Source organism: Podarcis erhardii (assembly GCF_964252035.2).
Source record: "Podarcis erhardii genome assembly, chromosome: 5".
Lineage (NCBI taxonomy): Eukaryota > Metazoa > Chordata > Lepidosauria > Squamata > Lacertidae > Podarcis > Podarcis erhardii.
In genome coordinates, this window is record NC_138509.1 from 54,809,798 (window position 1) to 54,826,924 (window position 17,127).

At 41.5% G+C, this 17,127-nt stretch overlaps 1 protein-coding gene across 1 annotated transcript in view; it reads right to left on the reverse strand.

The window, feature by feature from the left end:
• Nucleotides 1-1,679: 1,679 nt before the first annotated feature.
• Nucleotides 1,680-17,127, reverse strand: part of SORCS3 (sortilin related VPS10 domain containing receptor 3) — a 419,522-nt gene continuing 404,074 nt past the window's right edge. The window contains exons 26-27 of the mRNA XM_081863378.1: nucleotides 6,675-6,835; nucleotides 1,680-5,730 (exon numbers count right to left, since the gene is read on the reverse strand). Of these exons, the coding sequence (XP_081719504.1) occupies nucleotides 5,666-5,730; nucleotides 6,675-6,835 (226 nt within the window). The 3' untranslated portion in view covers nucleotides 1,680-5,665. The remainder of the gene's footprint in view (nucleotides 5,731-6,674; nucleotides 6,836-17,127) is intronic.

Consider the following 17,127-nt stretch of genomic DNA (forward strand, 5'->3'; position numbering starts at 1 on the left):
TGAACTAAGGTTGGGTCTCTGCTCTGGTACAAATTGAGTATTAGGATCTCTACTGCTACAATGCCACATATAGGGTTATGGGTTTTTATTGTTGCCACCTCTCTGCCTTCCTCCTAAAATGTCCTCCCCCTATTTCTGAAAAAGCAGTGCTGCAGGGAGGTATACTGAACATAGCTGCACCTGTACTTTGTGTTTCTGTCAGCCATCAGTCCGGTGATGTAGTACCAAGACACATGAGGAAAGAGTAGCATTCAGTTGATGTATTACAATAATATGTCAGTGGTGCAATGGTGCTTTGATAGTGCTTAATAACTGTACGACTGCATTGGGGAGAATGCCAAGAAAAACAGAATGAGAGAAGTGATAGCATGTATATAATTCCTGTTTCATGTCTGAGTTTCAGAACCAGCAGATAGTAATTGTTTTACTGTGTTTCTCTTGATCCTCTCTTGTTTATAACTTACAATCTTTGAAACATAACCTGATATCCCTTAGATTGAGTTTAAAGAGTGTGACAGGCAGGTTCTGTTAAGAATTGCAAGATGAACAGTGCAGGTGTCATGGTTTAAGTTGAGGGAAAGGGGTTTGCACACAAATTTGCTGCATACATGCACACCTGCTTTCAAGGTAGCAAACCCCTTCTACTACATTTTAAATATTACATATTAAATGTATTAAATATTATATACTAAATATTATCACCCTTAGTTTGGGCCAAAGTATTTTGTTGTGGAAAGTCATTCACAGTAATTGCATTAAGTCCAAAATATTAAGAAACATGGAAATACTCATTGAGCTTGATCCAGAAATCCATGAGTGGAGTGAACCCCACCTATGAATGAGTTGCTCTGGGAATCTAAAGATGGGAAATGACATTTTGCCAATTGTCCTTCCCCTTGCATTGCCCCCTCCCCCTCAAAAACTACCCAGACACCTGAAGGACCATCTGGAACAGTGCAGGAGGTAGCACTTGAAGTGATAGGGAAAGGTGAAAATCAGGGGAAGCCACCTCCCCTCTCTTTATGCAGTAGTTTCAACCAGATCTACAGCCCCAGATCTACTAAAGATTTTAAACAAGGGACTAGGGGTCTGCCAACAACTCTCATTAGCCTCTAGGCAGTGTGTGTAATATGAGTTTTGGTTTCATACATGCACACCTCATCTTGGCTACAGTGTCATCACCATGTAGCCTGATTACAGACAGAACAGTGGCCTGATCCAGATGTAAGGCTTAAAGCCAAGTTTAGAACAAGCCTGCTTGTTCCTTTAGGACCCTTTCAGAGCCCTCATGCCTCCTTCCCAAAGCCCAGCACCTCACTTTCTAGGCTTTGGGAAGGCAGCAGGGTGGAGGGCATCAAATGTTGCCGAGGTCTGCAAAAAAAAAAAAAAAAAAAAAAGGCCTTGAGAGCTGCATGTTGCATCACCCTGTTTTGTGATGGTGATATGTATTCCTTAACTTACTTCAAAATGTGGCAAGCCAACTGTGCTGCATTTGGAGTCCCTCCTGTTCATTCTACTGAGTAGGGCCCATGAACTTCTGCTCCACTGTCCTACCACTGCTGGGTGAAGCATATGTTATGTAGCACTGGAACCTATATGCAGAAGCAGGGAAGGCTCTTCTGCAAGATGAAGCATCCCCACCAACCAGAAGCCACCAAAAGAATGCAAACTGGCAGCTCTGATGTACAAAAATACATTTATTTTCAACAATTTCAAAACCACTGCCTTTTTTTTTTACAGTAGAAATATTCAAATGGAACAATAAAACCAATAACAGTATATATATGTACTTATGTATATATATATGACTCATGCATTTGTCTTACTTCTTTTAAAATAAGTATTGCAATTGTCTGTCTCATTTAAATCTCGAAATGAAAGGAGGGTAGGGAACAGTGCCAGTTTGCCAGCTTCCAATAACAGAGGATTTGGATTTCCATTCTGTAATTCTGGCCAAGTTGTATTCGGTGAAAGACTCCATGAGAGGTTGATAAGTTGGGTTAATATTGCCCCTGGCATCCTGACTGGAGCAGGATTAGGCAGAGTTGCTTTGTATCCAAGGCTGGCACAACACATAGTGGACGCAGCACTTGAGTCAAACTCAGGCTGCACAGATGGCGGGGAGGTCTTTAGGGCTGGAAGGCAAGATGTCATGCAACACCTAGTCCAAACAAGGGGGATTAAAGTATCATGACTTAGTAAGTGCCAGCAAGAGAACATAGCCTTCTGTCTCCTCAGACGGCTAACCATTTGACATCCACAATCATAGGCTGATTTATCTCTCTTCACCCTACAGTAATCTTTCTTCTTTTTCTTTGGCTGCAGTCTCTATACCTATTTACCTGGGAGTAAGCTTCACTGAAATCAGTGGGCTGAGTTAAAATGTATAGCATTGCGCTATCTTTATATTTCCAGAATAGGTAAATCAGTTTTGGTGTAAGGGGCAACAGAGAATTGTATGGACCCAGAACTTAGCACATTTCAGTGATTGAAGCAGGAAGTGGGGAAGGGATTCAGCAACTATATAATTGGGAAGAAGGAGGATGGGTTATTCTATTGCAAAAACCTCAAAGCCAATAAACAATAGAGAACAGGGCAGAGCTGACACGGCCGTGAGGCAGGTGAGGCCGCTGTTTCAGGTGGCAGAAACTTGGGGGGGCCCACCTGCCCCATTGCCACTGCCAGCACTGCCACCAGTGGTCATAATGCAAGATCTTGCAGAGCATGCATTTCAAAACACCATCATAGTGGCTCTCTTTTCAATTGCTATTATGGCTATTGTTTTGGATAAACCATAAACTAGCTGCCTATAGGTATCGCAGACTTTTTCAACACTCCCTGGAAAGGTGGTGTGTGAGATCCTGTTCTGGAATGTTGAACAAATTAAATGATAGGGAGCGCATTTAAAATGAATAAGAGCTGTCCCATTTAATTAAATTGATGAGCTTAAGAATATGACTCCAGGATATGACTGGTTTTAAGACTCAGCACCCCATGGAAATAAATCTGCCGTCCAATTAAGAGGATATGTTTAGGCTTCAGAGTCCCTGGAATGTATGGAAACATTCTGGGCCTTAAATGACAATGAGAATAGATATATTTGCAGAAATACACTACCCGCCTAGGACTTTTTCAGGCTCATCTAATGGAGGAAGAAAGCAAAACAATAACTGTAAGCATCTCTATTAAAATAAGCCCTACTGAGTTCAGCAGAACTTCCTCCCAAATAAGTATGTATAGGATTATACCCATGTGTGTTTCATGCTGAGTCTTTATCTCCTAAATCTTATAAAACCCTTACCAGTAAATAATGTTGCCACCCCATTTTTCTTAGCAAGTTTTCCAGAGTTTTTAACATCAGGCAGAAATTAATCATGTGTATCTTCAAGCCAATATAAGCTTCAACTGTTGATCACCTGGCTGCTATATTGCTACTAAGGACATAGGAGCAATGACCACATTAATTGCTTATATTTTCAGCATCTGATTCTATCAATAACTTCATTGTCTTAGGATAAGGTTTTACTTTTAGAGATTTTCCCCCCCTTCCATGGGTGATGCTTTTGAGTGTTATGGGGTAAGAGGTTGAGGAAGCCACAGTGATTACACTTTTATTCTATTGAATACTTCCTTCAGTTGTGTTTTCTACCTAAAACCACATTGCTGAGCTATTTTTCTTTCAGTGTAGTGCTCTATAGTCGTGGAGCCCCAGAGGGGCACATGGCTTTAAAATATAGCAGCTTTGGAAGGAGACTGTTGGGAGAAATGGTTCCATTACAGATATGATGAAAATCCTCGTGGCTGATTTACATTTGCCAACACCATGACCAATTTGGCCCTCTTCTGAATGGTTCATCTATTGTATGGACTTTTTTTTACTGCACAGACGTTATTTCAGACTAGTTATGTAATCAGGCATAATTAATATCATTAATAGCACCATTAATATCATCAAAAACTGCTTCACCAGGAATACAACTGCCATTTACTTTACTGCAATGAAAAAGTCCGCCACCTGTAAATCCTAATGACATTGTCCCATTACTTCTCAAGGCTATTCAGATGTTTTGCGATTGTGAGGATAATAATACGCCATGGTAGTTTTCAAAAGCTGGTGTTTCTGATCTCATATGCATTTCACTGGATAGCTGCTAAGAACTAAAAATACTAGACACAAACAACACAGAGAGCCACCATCCCCACCACCACCATTTGACGAATCAGAAACTGGAAGTCCAGTAAAATGGCTGTGTGCTAAATGCATGCCACTAGTAACTAAGACTAGTCAGGAGAAATTCTGGGGAGGCTAGAGGATTAAAAATCAAACAAGACTGTAATAGGAGCAACACCAAAGGTTAAAAATCCTTTGCACTGATTTCATTAGTGCAAGGATTTATGCTTCTGCAGCAGAAGTTTATCCCCTCTCCTCTCCCACACATGCCCTGTGCCCTCTCCAAATCTGCTCTGGAGAGTTGAGGGGAACTCCAAAACAGATTTAGCAGGTGTGCAGGGAGAGAAAAGGTGGGTGGAGCACAAGCATAAATCTTGGATACTAGCCAACACTGAATGCAACCCAACATTGATGCCACAATTATTTGATCTTCTCAAACTGAAGCATATTTTCTTGCACAACCTGTTAAATAGACTGGGAATATAATGGACTCAGCATAGTGTTTCTAAACTAGACTCATTCCAAGCCCTACACTCCTGCTTCTGAGGAAGAACCAATATCTTGACTGTATTGCATTTTGAAGTGTTCACAACCCAGATATATTGCCTTCTTGTTGCAGGTCCCTACCAGTGTCAACAGAACACAAAGAGGAAAGAGTTAAACATGACAGACAACTGATACGCATCCAGATCTCCCATGTGACACAGCTGCTCGCCGCAGATCCCCAGTGAACTTCTCATGTGGGTGTGAAGGTGTGTGGGTGAGTGTGGTTTATTCATTTTAAATTTATCTTTTACTAAACATTAAATTATTTATCAAGAAATAAAAAGGTATTTACATGGTAATTATCTACAGTATGCCATCAGTTTCCTCAATACCAACAGTATCAACATGCACCAGCAAGGGCCTCATTCATAAACTTGGTCAGATGTGCCAGCCGTCATTTTGTGCAGCCTGCCCACCCTCATGAGAATCTAAGGAGTCAACTTCAGAAGGCTTTATTATTCCCCATTTTAAAAGATATACAGGATATTATATATATATGTATATATATACTCCGTTGATTGAATCCAAGAGGGTGTCAAATGAGAATAGAACCCTGCATTCATTCTACAGGAGCAAGTCTGGTATGAACAATTAAATAACCTTCTGAGACTGCCACTGGCAGAGTAGCCCAATTATTTTCTGAAAGGGGAAATAGAGAATGTGCCCAAAAATTTAAGTTCAGGGTTATATTATTTCTGGTTTCCATTAAGTCTTGTATTTTTTCTTCTATTATACAGTTTTCCAAAAACTGAATTTATGAATGTGGCCCCAGAAAACAAAATAACACCAAAAAAAGAAAAAAGAAAACCACATTCTGCGCCCCCTCCCTCCCTAATAATAATAATAATAGTCATCATTATGACATAAAATTTTCTTTGTAATAATAATAATAATATTAATTAAAAATAAAAACTCAGAAATTTTGTAGTCAACGTGGTATTCCTGGTATTAAACACTAGTGCAGTTGGGTATTTCCTTTGTGCTTTCACTGTTAGAGATCGTTGAGATGCTCCCTAAGAAAAAAGAAAATGGAAGAATTAATGGAGGTCACCAAATTTGGATATTGGTTGTGGCACAGATTTTCCTTCTTTGCCATGGTGTATAATCGAAGGGCCTTCTCTTCCTTCCAGCAAAATCCCACCCAAAAATGTCAAAGCAGTGTACACAGTAAACAATTAAGTCTACAAGTTAATTCATGGTCACCAATGGTACACACAATGGAGTTACACCAGAAAAAAATTGTTGGAAGAAAAAAATCTTAATGAGGCATCTAAAATTTAACATCATTGACTGTCTGATTTCAGTAGAAAGGTCCACAAAGCACTAACACTCTGTGCTTGGTGACCTTGGAGTGGACCTCAAGGAGCATGCAGGATGACTTAATAGTGCCTCTTTTGATTAGACTACTGCTTAATTTTTTTAGGCACCTCATGTAACACAAAAATTGTACTATCACCGGACTGCAATAGAGAAGAGAAGATAGAAGCATTTCCTCTTCTTTTGTTCATTTTCTTTTCCACCTTTGCCCTTTCCCCTAAAGGGGCCTGTCTGTTCCCATTTGCCGCTCCAAACTCTGCTACCCTAGGGTATCTTGGCTTACCATCTCATCCTTCCTCATTTGCCCTATGCATCAGTTACAGAAATTAGCCTGCCAACGTCTATGCATCTGCAAAGAGCTGAGCCACTAATATCTCCAGAAAGAATTAACATTCTAATATTCAGCCACAATCTAACATATTTCTCACGACTCCTTCTCATGCAGAGACAGCTAATGGGTGCATATAACTAAGCTCTACAGCTCATTGATTTCCGTGAATCAACTCTGAGCAAAACTTAGTTGAATACCACTCAATGTCAGCAACATGCATTCACTCATGGCAGAGGACAAGGGCCAGAGAAGACTCTTAATGAGCATGAATTGTTGAGATGTCATTGAATGAACAGGCAGGTTGTTTACCTATAACCCGTGTGTCCAGCTCTTTGTCCATGAGTTCTTCAGGGTCTGTGAATTCACTCAGAGTGATCTTGGGGGCATTTTCACTTTGGCTGACAGAACCAATCATTTCCTGTTCTTTGTCATGCTGGACTTGAGCATAGATGTTAATCCATGGGATTTTCCTATGTTAAAAAGGGGAATAAAATAGATCTTCATTGAGAGGGTCTTCCCGATTCACAGTAACAGTTGCCTCCTCAACAGTGAATATTATATATTATACCACAAAAACCAGAGGAACAAAGCATGACAGGAATATAATTTACACTTATAAAAATCTTAGTGCGGATGCCTGGCCCACATTGAACAGGAATCTATTCAATAATAATAATAATAATAATAATAATAATAATAATAATAATAATAATAATACAGTGGTACCTTGGTAGCTCCCGAACAAATCGGGAGTGAGTCTTCTGGTTTGCAAACATTTTTCGGAGGTCAAACGTCCAACGCAGCTTCCACAGCTTCCAATTGAGTGCAGGAAGCTCCTGCAGCCAATCGGAAGCTGCACCTTGGTTTTTGAACTGTTTCGGGACTGTTTAAATTCATCAAACGGACTCCCGGAACAGATTAAATTCAAGAACCAAGATATCACTGTCATCGAATTTATATACCACCTTATACCGCCCTATACCCAGAGGTCTCTCAGAGCGGTTCACAGATTCAATACATACAATGTGTAACAGGCAGCCACATCTGGTAGGCTGAAAGCTGAAAATGTTGTTCTATCACAAGTAAAATAACAAAAAAGTGGGGTATATTATTCTTATTTTTATTCTTATCTTACCATTACCCGCCCGTCACCCTGAGGTCCTAAAGCAGCTTACAACAATTTAAAATACAACATTAAAAACAATTTTAAAAACCTACAATCACAAAAATAACATTTAATAAAAATAACATCAAGTAAAAATAGCAAGAGTTCAAACAAATGCTTAGATTATTATAGTTAGATTTCCAGTATTTCTGCATCATAATCTGAAAGGCCATTTTCTAAAAAAAGAGAGAGAGATTTCTTTTCCCATGTCATGAAATGGATCCCGTAAAACACCCTCTCATGCCATTTTAAAGTCCAACTGTTGACCAACAGTCCCGTGGCTTGTCCTCCATTCCCAGATCCTGTTTTCTCTTTGACCCTGATCTGTTTCCAGCTTCTGACTCTCTGCAGACTGCTGACCACAGCCTAGCCCTCCCACCTCAAATAATATCAGACTGGATCAGATAGATGCCTGACATGAGTGTATCTCATACCTCGATGAAAGAGCAAACTGTCTACAGTGGGGAGTGGCTTTTACTGGTCTCAACTTCCCACCAAAAAATGTGGGGTTTCTTGGAACCATCTGGCCAGGTGACAAAAGAAGTGCCCTCTCAGAATATCTTTTCTGCAAGGAGTTCTGTACATGCTCTGAAACCTAAGATACTATTTAAGCAGGTAACATGTAACTAGCTAAGTTCCTCCTCGTCGTCTTTCCCAAATTATTTGTACCTTTACACTTGGCTTCATTGGTTTTAAAAGGCAATTCTCTGGAAATTCCCACTGGAAATTCCTACGTGCTCAACAACATGGGTCTAAAGCTACCCATTCTGTATTAAGAGTATTTCACAAGGTTTATGGAGAAATAAATAGAAATCTTCTCTCTTTGTTTATTTCCCCCCAGACCGGGGCTGAAGGGAGGGGTCCTGAGCTATTGGGACCAGAAATTCCCCAAGCAGCTGAAAAAAACTGGGTTGTGTCAGGGGGTTCATCCTATGGTAGCAGCCAGCTGTAATTCTCTTTTTGGAGGGGTAGGGAAAGGAGAGAACAAAATAAAGAAATGTGGCTTCTCCAAGATCTGTCATGGATGAGTTTCTGTCTCTCTTGAGACCCTTTGTGAGAGGAGACCCACAGCCAGGCTAACAGGCTCCATTTCCTTGTAGCATTTTTGTATTAATTCAGCAGCTGGATTAATTGTGATTTTGCTGATGACCCTGACACAGCTCACAGCTGACATCACAGCTACCAAGAAACAAATCTTATGAGTTATCTCAGCCAATAAGATTAAACAGTAGTGATGGCTAATGACACACAAGATGGAAGGAGGGGCACTGAGAAGCAGCAGCAGAGAGGGAAGGAAAAGTGCACTGAAGCACATCAGAACAATGCGAATGTTTAGTGAAGTGAGTATTTTCCATTAATTGACCTTGCTGCATCTAGGAGCATCACAGAGAAGAAAACATAAACATTTGAAGATATGTGATGCTGAATGTCTCCCTATGGGGCAAACGTCCAGAGATGACTGTCTGTTCCTGCTGTCTGAGTCACTGTGAGACATATTTTTCACTGTAGACAGTAAATATTTGTGTAATGCTGTCATTCTTTTTAATCAGTGGACAGGGTGCACAAGTGATCCTTTCCTTTTGGCTTCCTTTTAAACAACTGGGAGTGTTTGAGATGGACAACATATTCTTTCTTAACCTTATTTTCTCTGGGCTGGCTTTGTCCAATACCTTTGATAACAATTTATCCTTTCTGCCCTTCAACATCCTCCCGGTTCTCTTGCAAATGAATAACTAAGCTCATTTAGCTTTGGTGCATGCTTGCCTGATTTTGTACATCTAAATTAGGTCAGTAATAGCTGATATAATGTGTCATCATTGCTTTGGAAAGCTTGCCTGGGTTATATTCTATTTTCAGCATCTGTTCTGGCTGTTGGGCCTTTTAAACCTAGTCAGAGTTCCAGGGGAAGCTTCCTTCTCTGCAGTATTAAAAAAATGGTGGGTCAGATAAAAGCATATATATACACACACCATTTCAGAGTGAGACTCTGAGATCCTAGTTTGGTTCAGGCTTTCATCTAAGCATCTAAGATACATTTTCAAAACAATATATGAGAAAGATACCCAGAGATGTAATGGGCTCATTAAAAGGAGTAGTGTATGTGGTTCCCTCATGGCAGAAAACTCCCCCCCCCCCGCACTGTACCTATGAAAGGACCCCATGCCAGGCATGGTGAGCTATCTGAATGGAATAAAACCTCTTTGTACCATTCTCTGCGCACCTCAGAGCAGCAGAAAGTAGCATCAAAGGAGAATTCAAGAACCATTTCTTCTGTCTTCAGTGCTGGATACATCAAAGCAAATTTTGCTGAGATAAAGTATGAACATTAGCCATTCCTCCTTTCTCCCCAATACACATGTGTCTTAAGCCCAGTTCTGAGACATTGTAGGTGTCCCTTCACCCCTAAGACCATGCATTGTTTCCAATGCCTGAGCTTCTCACCTCCATGTGTCCACATTCATGTTGACCCTTTGCCTCTACGCCTAAATATATGCCAACTTCTTTTGGTTGTGTAACTGAGGAGAATAAGTATTTAGGCTGAACTTTTACCCAGTGAGAGTGTAGGTTTCGCAGTACACTGCCTTCCCCTTAGCCTCAATCTAAGCTTTCAGACAGTGCCCTGGTTAAGACTCTCTATTGCTACCTTTATGAACAATTACTTAATATTCTGGTTAGTTGACCAACATTAAACCAGAGTTCCCATTTTGGCTATAGTGGGAAATTCTGGTTTATAACAAACCAGAATCTCCACATGATGCTGGCACACAAAAGGAGAAGAAGAGGGGAAGATGAGGGTGGAGCATGCAGGCCTGATGCTTGTTCCCGGTTTCATAAATCATAGTTTATAAAACCAACACCTTTGCATCCAAATGGGGCCAGACCCTCTCCAGCTCACATAGCCAAAGCCATTTAGTAGAAGGACAAAGATGTACATTATGTTTTAATGCTTTTAAAATGTTTAATGCCAGCTGTATATTGATCTAGCACCAATGGCAAAATTTCTGTCGGATAAATCAGCCTTATATAACCAATATGCTTAACTCTAATAATGCATGAAAGGATTAAGACCATAGAGTAAGCTCTCCTGCCAGGCTTAGCTAGGTCAGAGCTCCTCACTTTGGGAGGAAGGGCTAGCAAAGCCTTTTGCTCCCTCTGTTTTGCATCATGTGAACTGACCAGTAATGATGTCTGGGTTGGATTCTCCAAGCTTAGACCGTGTAGCTTTAGCAAGCCATTTTTGTGTTTCTATACAAATAATTGACAAACATTTAGCATTTTTTGTAACCTAAGTTAAAACTGCCTTTGTTTTCTGGCTGCTGTATGGAAAAGCACATCTGACCTTTGAAGGGTTTGTAAGTAAACCATTTTTAGCTTACCAAACATGAAGCCACCTTCTATGCAAAGGGGAAGTGGGGAACTTTGGAAGAAACTTGGAAGGGGATATTTTAAAGATCTAACAGCCTATATTACCACACTAGGCTTTGCTTCCTGTTTTGTGATTTTTAAATCTCTGTAGAGGCTCTCTCAACAGAGAGTACTTGCTGCAAACCTGAATATAGGCATTCAGGGAATTTTCCTTTTATTCTTTTAAACAAATTACAATATTTTACTAAAATACTAGCGGTTTCCAAATTGCAATGTGTAGCTAAGTTTGGGGCTGTACAAAGAACAACCCCTCAAGGTTTTTTTGTGTTTGCTTGCCTTGAAAGTCCTGTTGGTGCCGACCTTTAAAGCCCTAAATGGCCTCAGCCCTGTATACCTAAAGAAGCGTCTCCACCCACATCGTTCAGCTCAGACACTGAGATCCAGCAGCGAGGATCTTCTGGCGGTTCCCACACTACGAGAAGTGAAGCAACAGGGAACCAGACAGAGGGCCTTCTCAGTAGTGGCGTCCACCCTGTGTAATGACCTCGCATCAAATGTTAAGGAGATGAGTAATTTTTTAATATTTAGGAAATATCTGAAGGCAGCCCTGTATAGGAAAGCTTTTTAAGGTTTAATGTTTTATTGTGTTTTTCTATATGCTGGAAGCCACCCAGAGTGGCTGGGGCAACACAGTCAGATGGGTGGAGTACAAATTAATTTTTGTTTGTTTGTTTGTTTGTTTCTGGACCAAACAAAAGTTTCCTTGACTATCTCTAATGTGTTTATTACTGTCCATGTAGTTAATGCCTGAAGCATTGACACCTGCTATATTGAACTGGAGCAGCTAAAATGTATCTAAATGAGAAAAGGCTTCTGTGGATCACATCCTTAGTGCACAGCTGCAAAATTCCTTTTCCACCTTCCATGTAGATGAACCAAGGATAACCACAGGCTTCCTTTAGAATGAGGCTTTGTAGAAAGAGAAGCATTACTATACATACTGTGGCTGTTGACCATAAAGAACAAAATAGAATCTATAAACGCTTATTTATTTATTTATTTATTTATTTATTTATTTATTTGCTGGAAACCAAAATCTCCATCTAGCTTTTAGTAAAGGAGCAAAACAAACCAAGATTAGCCTCCTTATACCATCACTTCCTTCACGGCAAAGTATCTTTTATTTCCTAATGGATTTCCTCCACGTGCACATGTAGTGCAACGCAGCCCGTCTTCCAAGGCTGGAGGACAGTTTGCAACGTGAATGCCGAACGAGTCACTTGAGCGCCTGGCTTCACGCAGGCTCCTAATAAACTGCTGGTGTGTGTGCCAGCAGAGTGCCAATTGTAGCAATCTGCAAAATTAAAAATTCATGCAAACACATGTTTTCCCTACCTTTGCTAAACTGAAGCTCTGCATTCTAGCAGCAATTCTACCTAATCACAAAAGTACACATTGCTAATAGACTTCTGGATCCGACGGAAAAATGGGACAGTGCTAAATATTTTATATTCCATTTGTTATTAGGAGCAGCTGCATTCTTTTAGGCAGAGGGGGAGTGAGCTGTGAGTTGATTGAAGATGCAGTAGGATCCCATCAAGAAATCAGTGAGACCCAAGAACAGTATCTCAGGCAAGTTAAAGCTCTTGTCTCCTTTGCTCTATGCTCCTGTCTAGGTACTAAGGGTGAGTTCTGTTGCTGTTGCTTGTTTTTTTCTGCCCAGAAACAGGTATACTAAACAACAACAACACATAGCAGAGAATCTAGTTTTGGGGGTTTTTTTAAGTAATAAGTGAACCTGTCTTAATTGTTTTGAATTGCATATGTTATTTTAAGAGCATAATACAATCCTGCTGGACAGTGGCCCATCTAGTCCATTATCCTGTTCTCACAGGGAGCAACCAGAAGCCTGTGAAAAGCCTGCAAGCTGGACATGAGCACAAGACATTTTGGCACTTGAAGCGAACCACAAACTGCTGCTCCCCGCCACCACCAGGGAAGAAGGGGGTGAGTGAATATCTACATAGGAACGAAGGGAAGAATCCAATCAGCCTTACCTGATGGTTGAAATGGGAATCAAAGGTCATCTTGGGTGGGTGGGAAGGGGTCCTCTCTGGGTCATGCCGGGTGGGTGCAGCCCTCAGGAGACCCCAGAGGGCAGCCCCTGTCATTTACTCCCTAAGGGTAGGAGGAGACCAGCAGTGCCTCCTATTTGCCAAGAGGCTACTGTAGAGGCAGCATAGCAGAGGTGGTGGTGGTGGGGCTGCTGAGAAGACAGATCTGGCCTTCAAGGAGTGTGCTGCTGCAGCAGCAGCAACAGCAGGCAATGTGTTCCAGGATGTCGGATCTGTTGCCCCTCTGCAACCTGCCGCCTGAGGCAGTTGCCTCACCTTGCCTCATGGGTGGGCTGGCCCTGGTCTAAGAGCACTCTGCTCACCTGTGATTTCCAACAACTGGTATTGAGAGGATGATGCCTCTGATAGTGGATGTAGAACATTATTATCATGGCTAGTTGTCACTGATAGCCTTTTCCACCAGGAATTTGTCTAATCCTGTTTGAAAGTAATCCACGTTGGTGGCCATCACTGTCTCCTAGAGGAGTGGGTTTAACTATTTGCTGCATAAAGAAGTACTTTCTTTTTTCTGTCTTGAATCTTTAAAGATTCTGCTCCATTCAGATTTCTTTAACAACATTATGATACTGGCAGTTCCCAATTAGCCCTAGAATGGAATTTGCCTTTTTTCACAGCTGTTGCACACTGGGTTGATGTCTTCACCAAGCTCTCTGCTACCACGCCAATGTTTTGTCACTGCCAGTTCATACCTCATAAGTGTATATGTGACATTATTATTATTTTTTTGCCTTGACATTCGTTACATTTCACTTCTTTACATTGCAGTCCACTTGACACTTTACTGCCCATTCACTCAATTTGGAGAAGTCCTTCTATTTATTTAAACTCCTGCATCCCACTTTATAAACTCAAGAGTTTTTTAAAGTCAGCAGCTCATAAGGCAACTGTATTGCTCAGTCTTGTAAATACCTAGTTTCAGTTGTGATACTAGATTTCCTTAACACTAGCTTTATTCAGTAATGGCAGCTTTGGCTGTTCTTGAAGCAGCCTGGTCATTTGAGTTTGCTCAGAATGCAGAATGCATGGCGTGCAACTGCAGAACACGGGTTGCATATTGCCTTTTACAGTGGCATCTCCAGCCCCTTTATCAGTAACCTCAAGCACAAGCACAAGCAATTCCAAGAGGTGGGGTTTCTATTGCCCAACAAACCGCTTAGCGATTTTACTGCAATCAGGCAGCACAGAAATTTTGTTAAATAAAAATACCCCTCAAACTCTGCAGGTCCTCGTTTTATTTAAGGCAGCTTTGGCAGGAAGGAATTCCTCTCTTTAATGCCACGTCCCTCCCCTTCCACAGCGTTCAGGGTGCCTGTCCGCTTTCTATCTCACTGTATACTGGGATAGGTGGGGTTCTGCGCCCACTCTTGAGCAGCTGTAAGAGCAGGATAGGGTGAGGGAAGAAAGCTGCAACAGGTGGAGATGTGAATATGCCGCTTACAGAGAAGCAGTCCCGCCCTGACATGAAGGCCATAAAGTTAACAGAGCCCATCTGGGTTTGCACCTGGCATCCCTAATTTAAACTCATCTCCTGCACTGATGTAGCTTTATTGTTAAACTCCCAGGGGGCTCATGCCAGCACTAGCAGCGCTCATCTGTTCTTCAGAGAGGCAGGAAACTTTGATGTGGAAGCAAATGGAAAAATGCAGAGGATATAGGAAAACTGGAAGGTACTCCATGAAAATGCTCTCTTTTCAAAGCAAGGGATCATATATAGCATTAATAAATTTTCAAATGCTTATATGCATTTTCTTCTGATATGACCACTATCCCCTCCCCCCATTTTTATTTGTTGTGGGAGAGTGTTACATGTGTACAACATTTTTTGATGTTATGGAACACTTGTGGGACCAAACGTTGATGGCAGTTTATGAATGGTACTTTGTGACTTTTCTTCTGCTCCATCACTTCTATTAGAATTACAGAATGTCCACTCCAATACCCAGTCCTGAAATTTCCCTTTATCCATTGACAGTGCAAGGGGCTACCACATCTAGGGTAGGTGGAAAGCTTGAAAACATTCCAACACAGAAGACGCGTTCCACATCAGAACTTCCACTCTTAGTAAAGAAGGTTAGTAGAGTTCATTATTTCCTTAGGGATTCTTTAAAACAAGCCATACCTCATGTGAAAGCTGACATGGTTATTGTCCTTTTAAATTGTGTTTCCAACCATGCAAATTCAGAATTTGCATTGATGAACAGATTTTGCCCAGCCTTAATTTGGTCCTGGAAAGATTTATCCCCTGGTCACTTGGGTTTTGCTCCTCTCCTGTGCATCTAGGTTCATAAAAAGGTGACCGAGTAGGTCTGAGAAAGCAGAACTTCATGCTATTCTAGAGACATTTCTGCTTCTTGGATTGAACAAATATAAAACTAGCACTTGTGAGACTGACAATTTCCCACAGCATAGTAAAACTGACCTGCACCATCCAAGATGCTTTTGTAGCTGTGTCAGTACAAGTTAGCATGGATTTTTACAGGTTACTATTCTTTGGGCAGCCACTATTGCTATGCCCTAAATGGTGAAAATTATCTTGTAATGAAATCTTTGAAGAATACGAAATCTGATGAGGTCTATTTGGGGATCTGGATAATTGCATGTTGAACATGTATCTGGAATATCTGAATTAATCAAACTGCAGATCAGTGATTGACCAGCTAATCTCAGCATTAGCTCACTCCTTGCAAATCAGATAGAATATGAATCACCTACTTTGAAGACACTTTGCTCATTTTGGTGCCATTTAAATAGCACCTTGTGGCGTATAAAATGAATTGATAGAAGGCAATACAGAATATAAGACTCTCAAGTTTATTATCTGTATTTTCTGTGCCTGTTGTTTATGACATATAATAATCAAGATAAAAATTATCAATGATCTCTGATTAATAACCACATTTCTTCAAATGTGGCAGAACCACAAGGAGTTAGACAGAGCTGCTGCATGTGTACATTTTTCATTGAAGCAGATGCTCTTTGACTACCTGATTTACTGGAAGTGTATAGGTGACAATTCTTTCAAGCGGGAGGATGCTGACTCTGGGAACCCTAAGCACGTTTACTTCTGTTTAGAGCTGATATTTAGGTAAAGAAAATCCAACAGTGGGCCACTGACTAGAAAACAATACAATTAGAATTAATGATCACCCATAGAATGATGCAGTATTGCAACCTAATTATATAAAAAATGCCTTTCATATATATAAAAAGTTGCTAAGCATATATAAACAATAGTAGATTAGGGTCAGTAAATGACACTGGTTAGATGTGTTTATACATATACCATATTTTTCGCTCTATAGGACACACCGGACCTTAGGACACACCGGACCATAGGAGGGGGAGAACAGGGGGGGAAATTTCTCTCCCTCTCTGCTCAGCGCCCCTTCAGTGAAGCAGCAGGAGAAACGGAGCCCCTTCCATTTCTCCTCCCACTTTGCTGAAGGGGCGCTGCGCAGAGAGGGAAAACTGTGTAGTGGCTCTCCAGCGAAGCGAAGCCTGGAGAGCAAGAGGGTTCGGTGTGCACCGACCCCTCTCGCTCTCCAGGCTTCAGGTGGCTATCCGCAAGCCTTCTGAGCGCAGTGAGAACTCCCGCTACGCTCCGAAGGCTTGCGGATAGCTGCCTGAAACCCCCGGAGTGCAGCGTGAACTGCCGCTGCGCTCCGGGGGTTTCAGGCAGCCTTGCCTCTGCTCCTGGAGCTTGCGGGGCTGGGGGCGGGGGAAGCCCGATCTTCCCCCGACCCCAGCCCCCACAACAGGTTGGGAAGCGGCAGTCCCTTCTCCCTCCTGGGGAAAAGCCCACAAGAGCCGCGCGAAGCTTGTGTGCGGCTCTTGGGGGCTTTTTCTGCCTGCCTCCCCCCTGCATTCGCTCCATAGGATGCACAGACTTTTCCCCTTAGTTTTTAAGAGAGAAAAAGTGTGTCCTATGGAGCGAAAAATACGGTAAATGTTGTAGATCTATCTCTCCAAATTCTTGGGGAAGTTGCAGCATTCCATAGAAGCACAATGAGACATAATTATATAATCTGTACACAATCAGACATCTGGAAAGGGACATATTAAGGACTGAAATGATGCTAGTCTCTTTAGATAATCT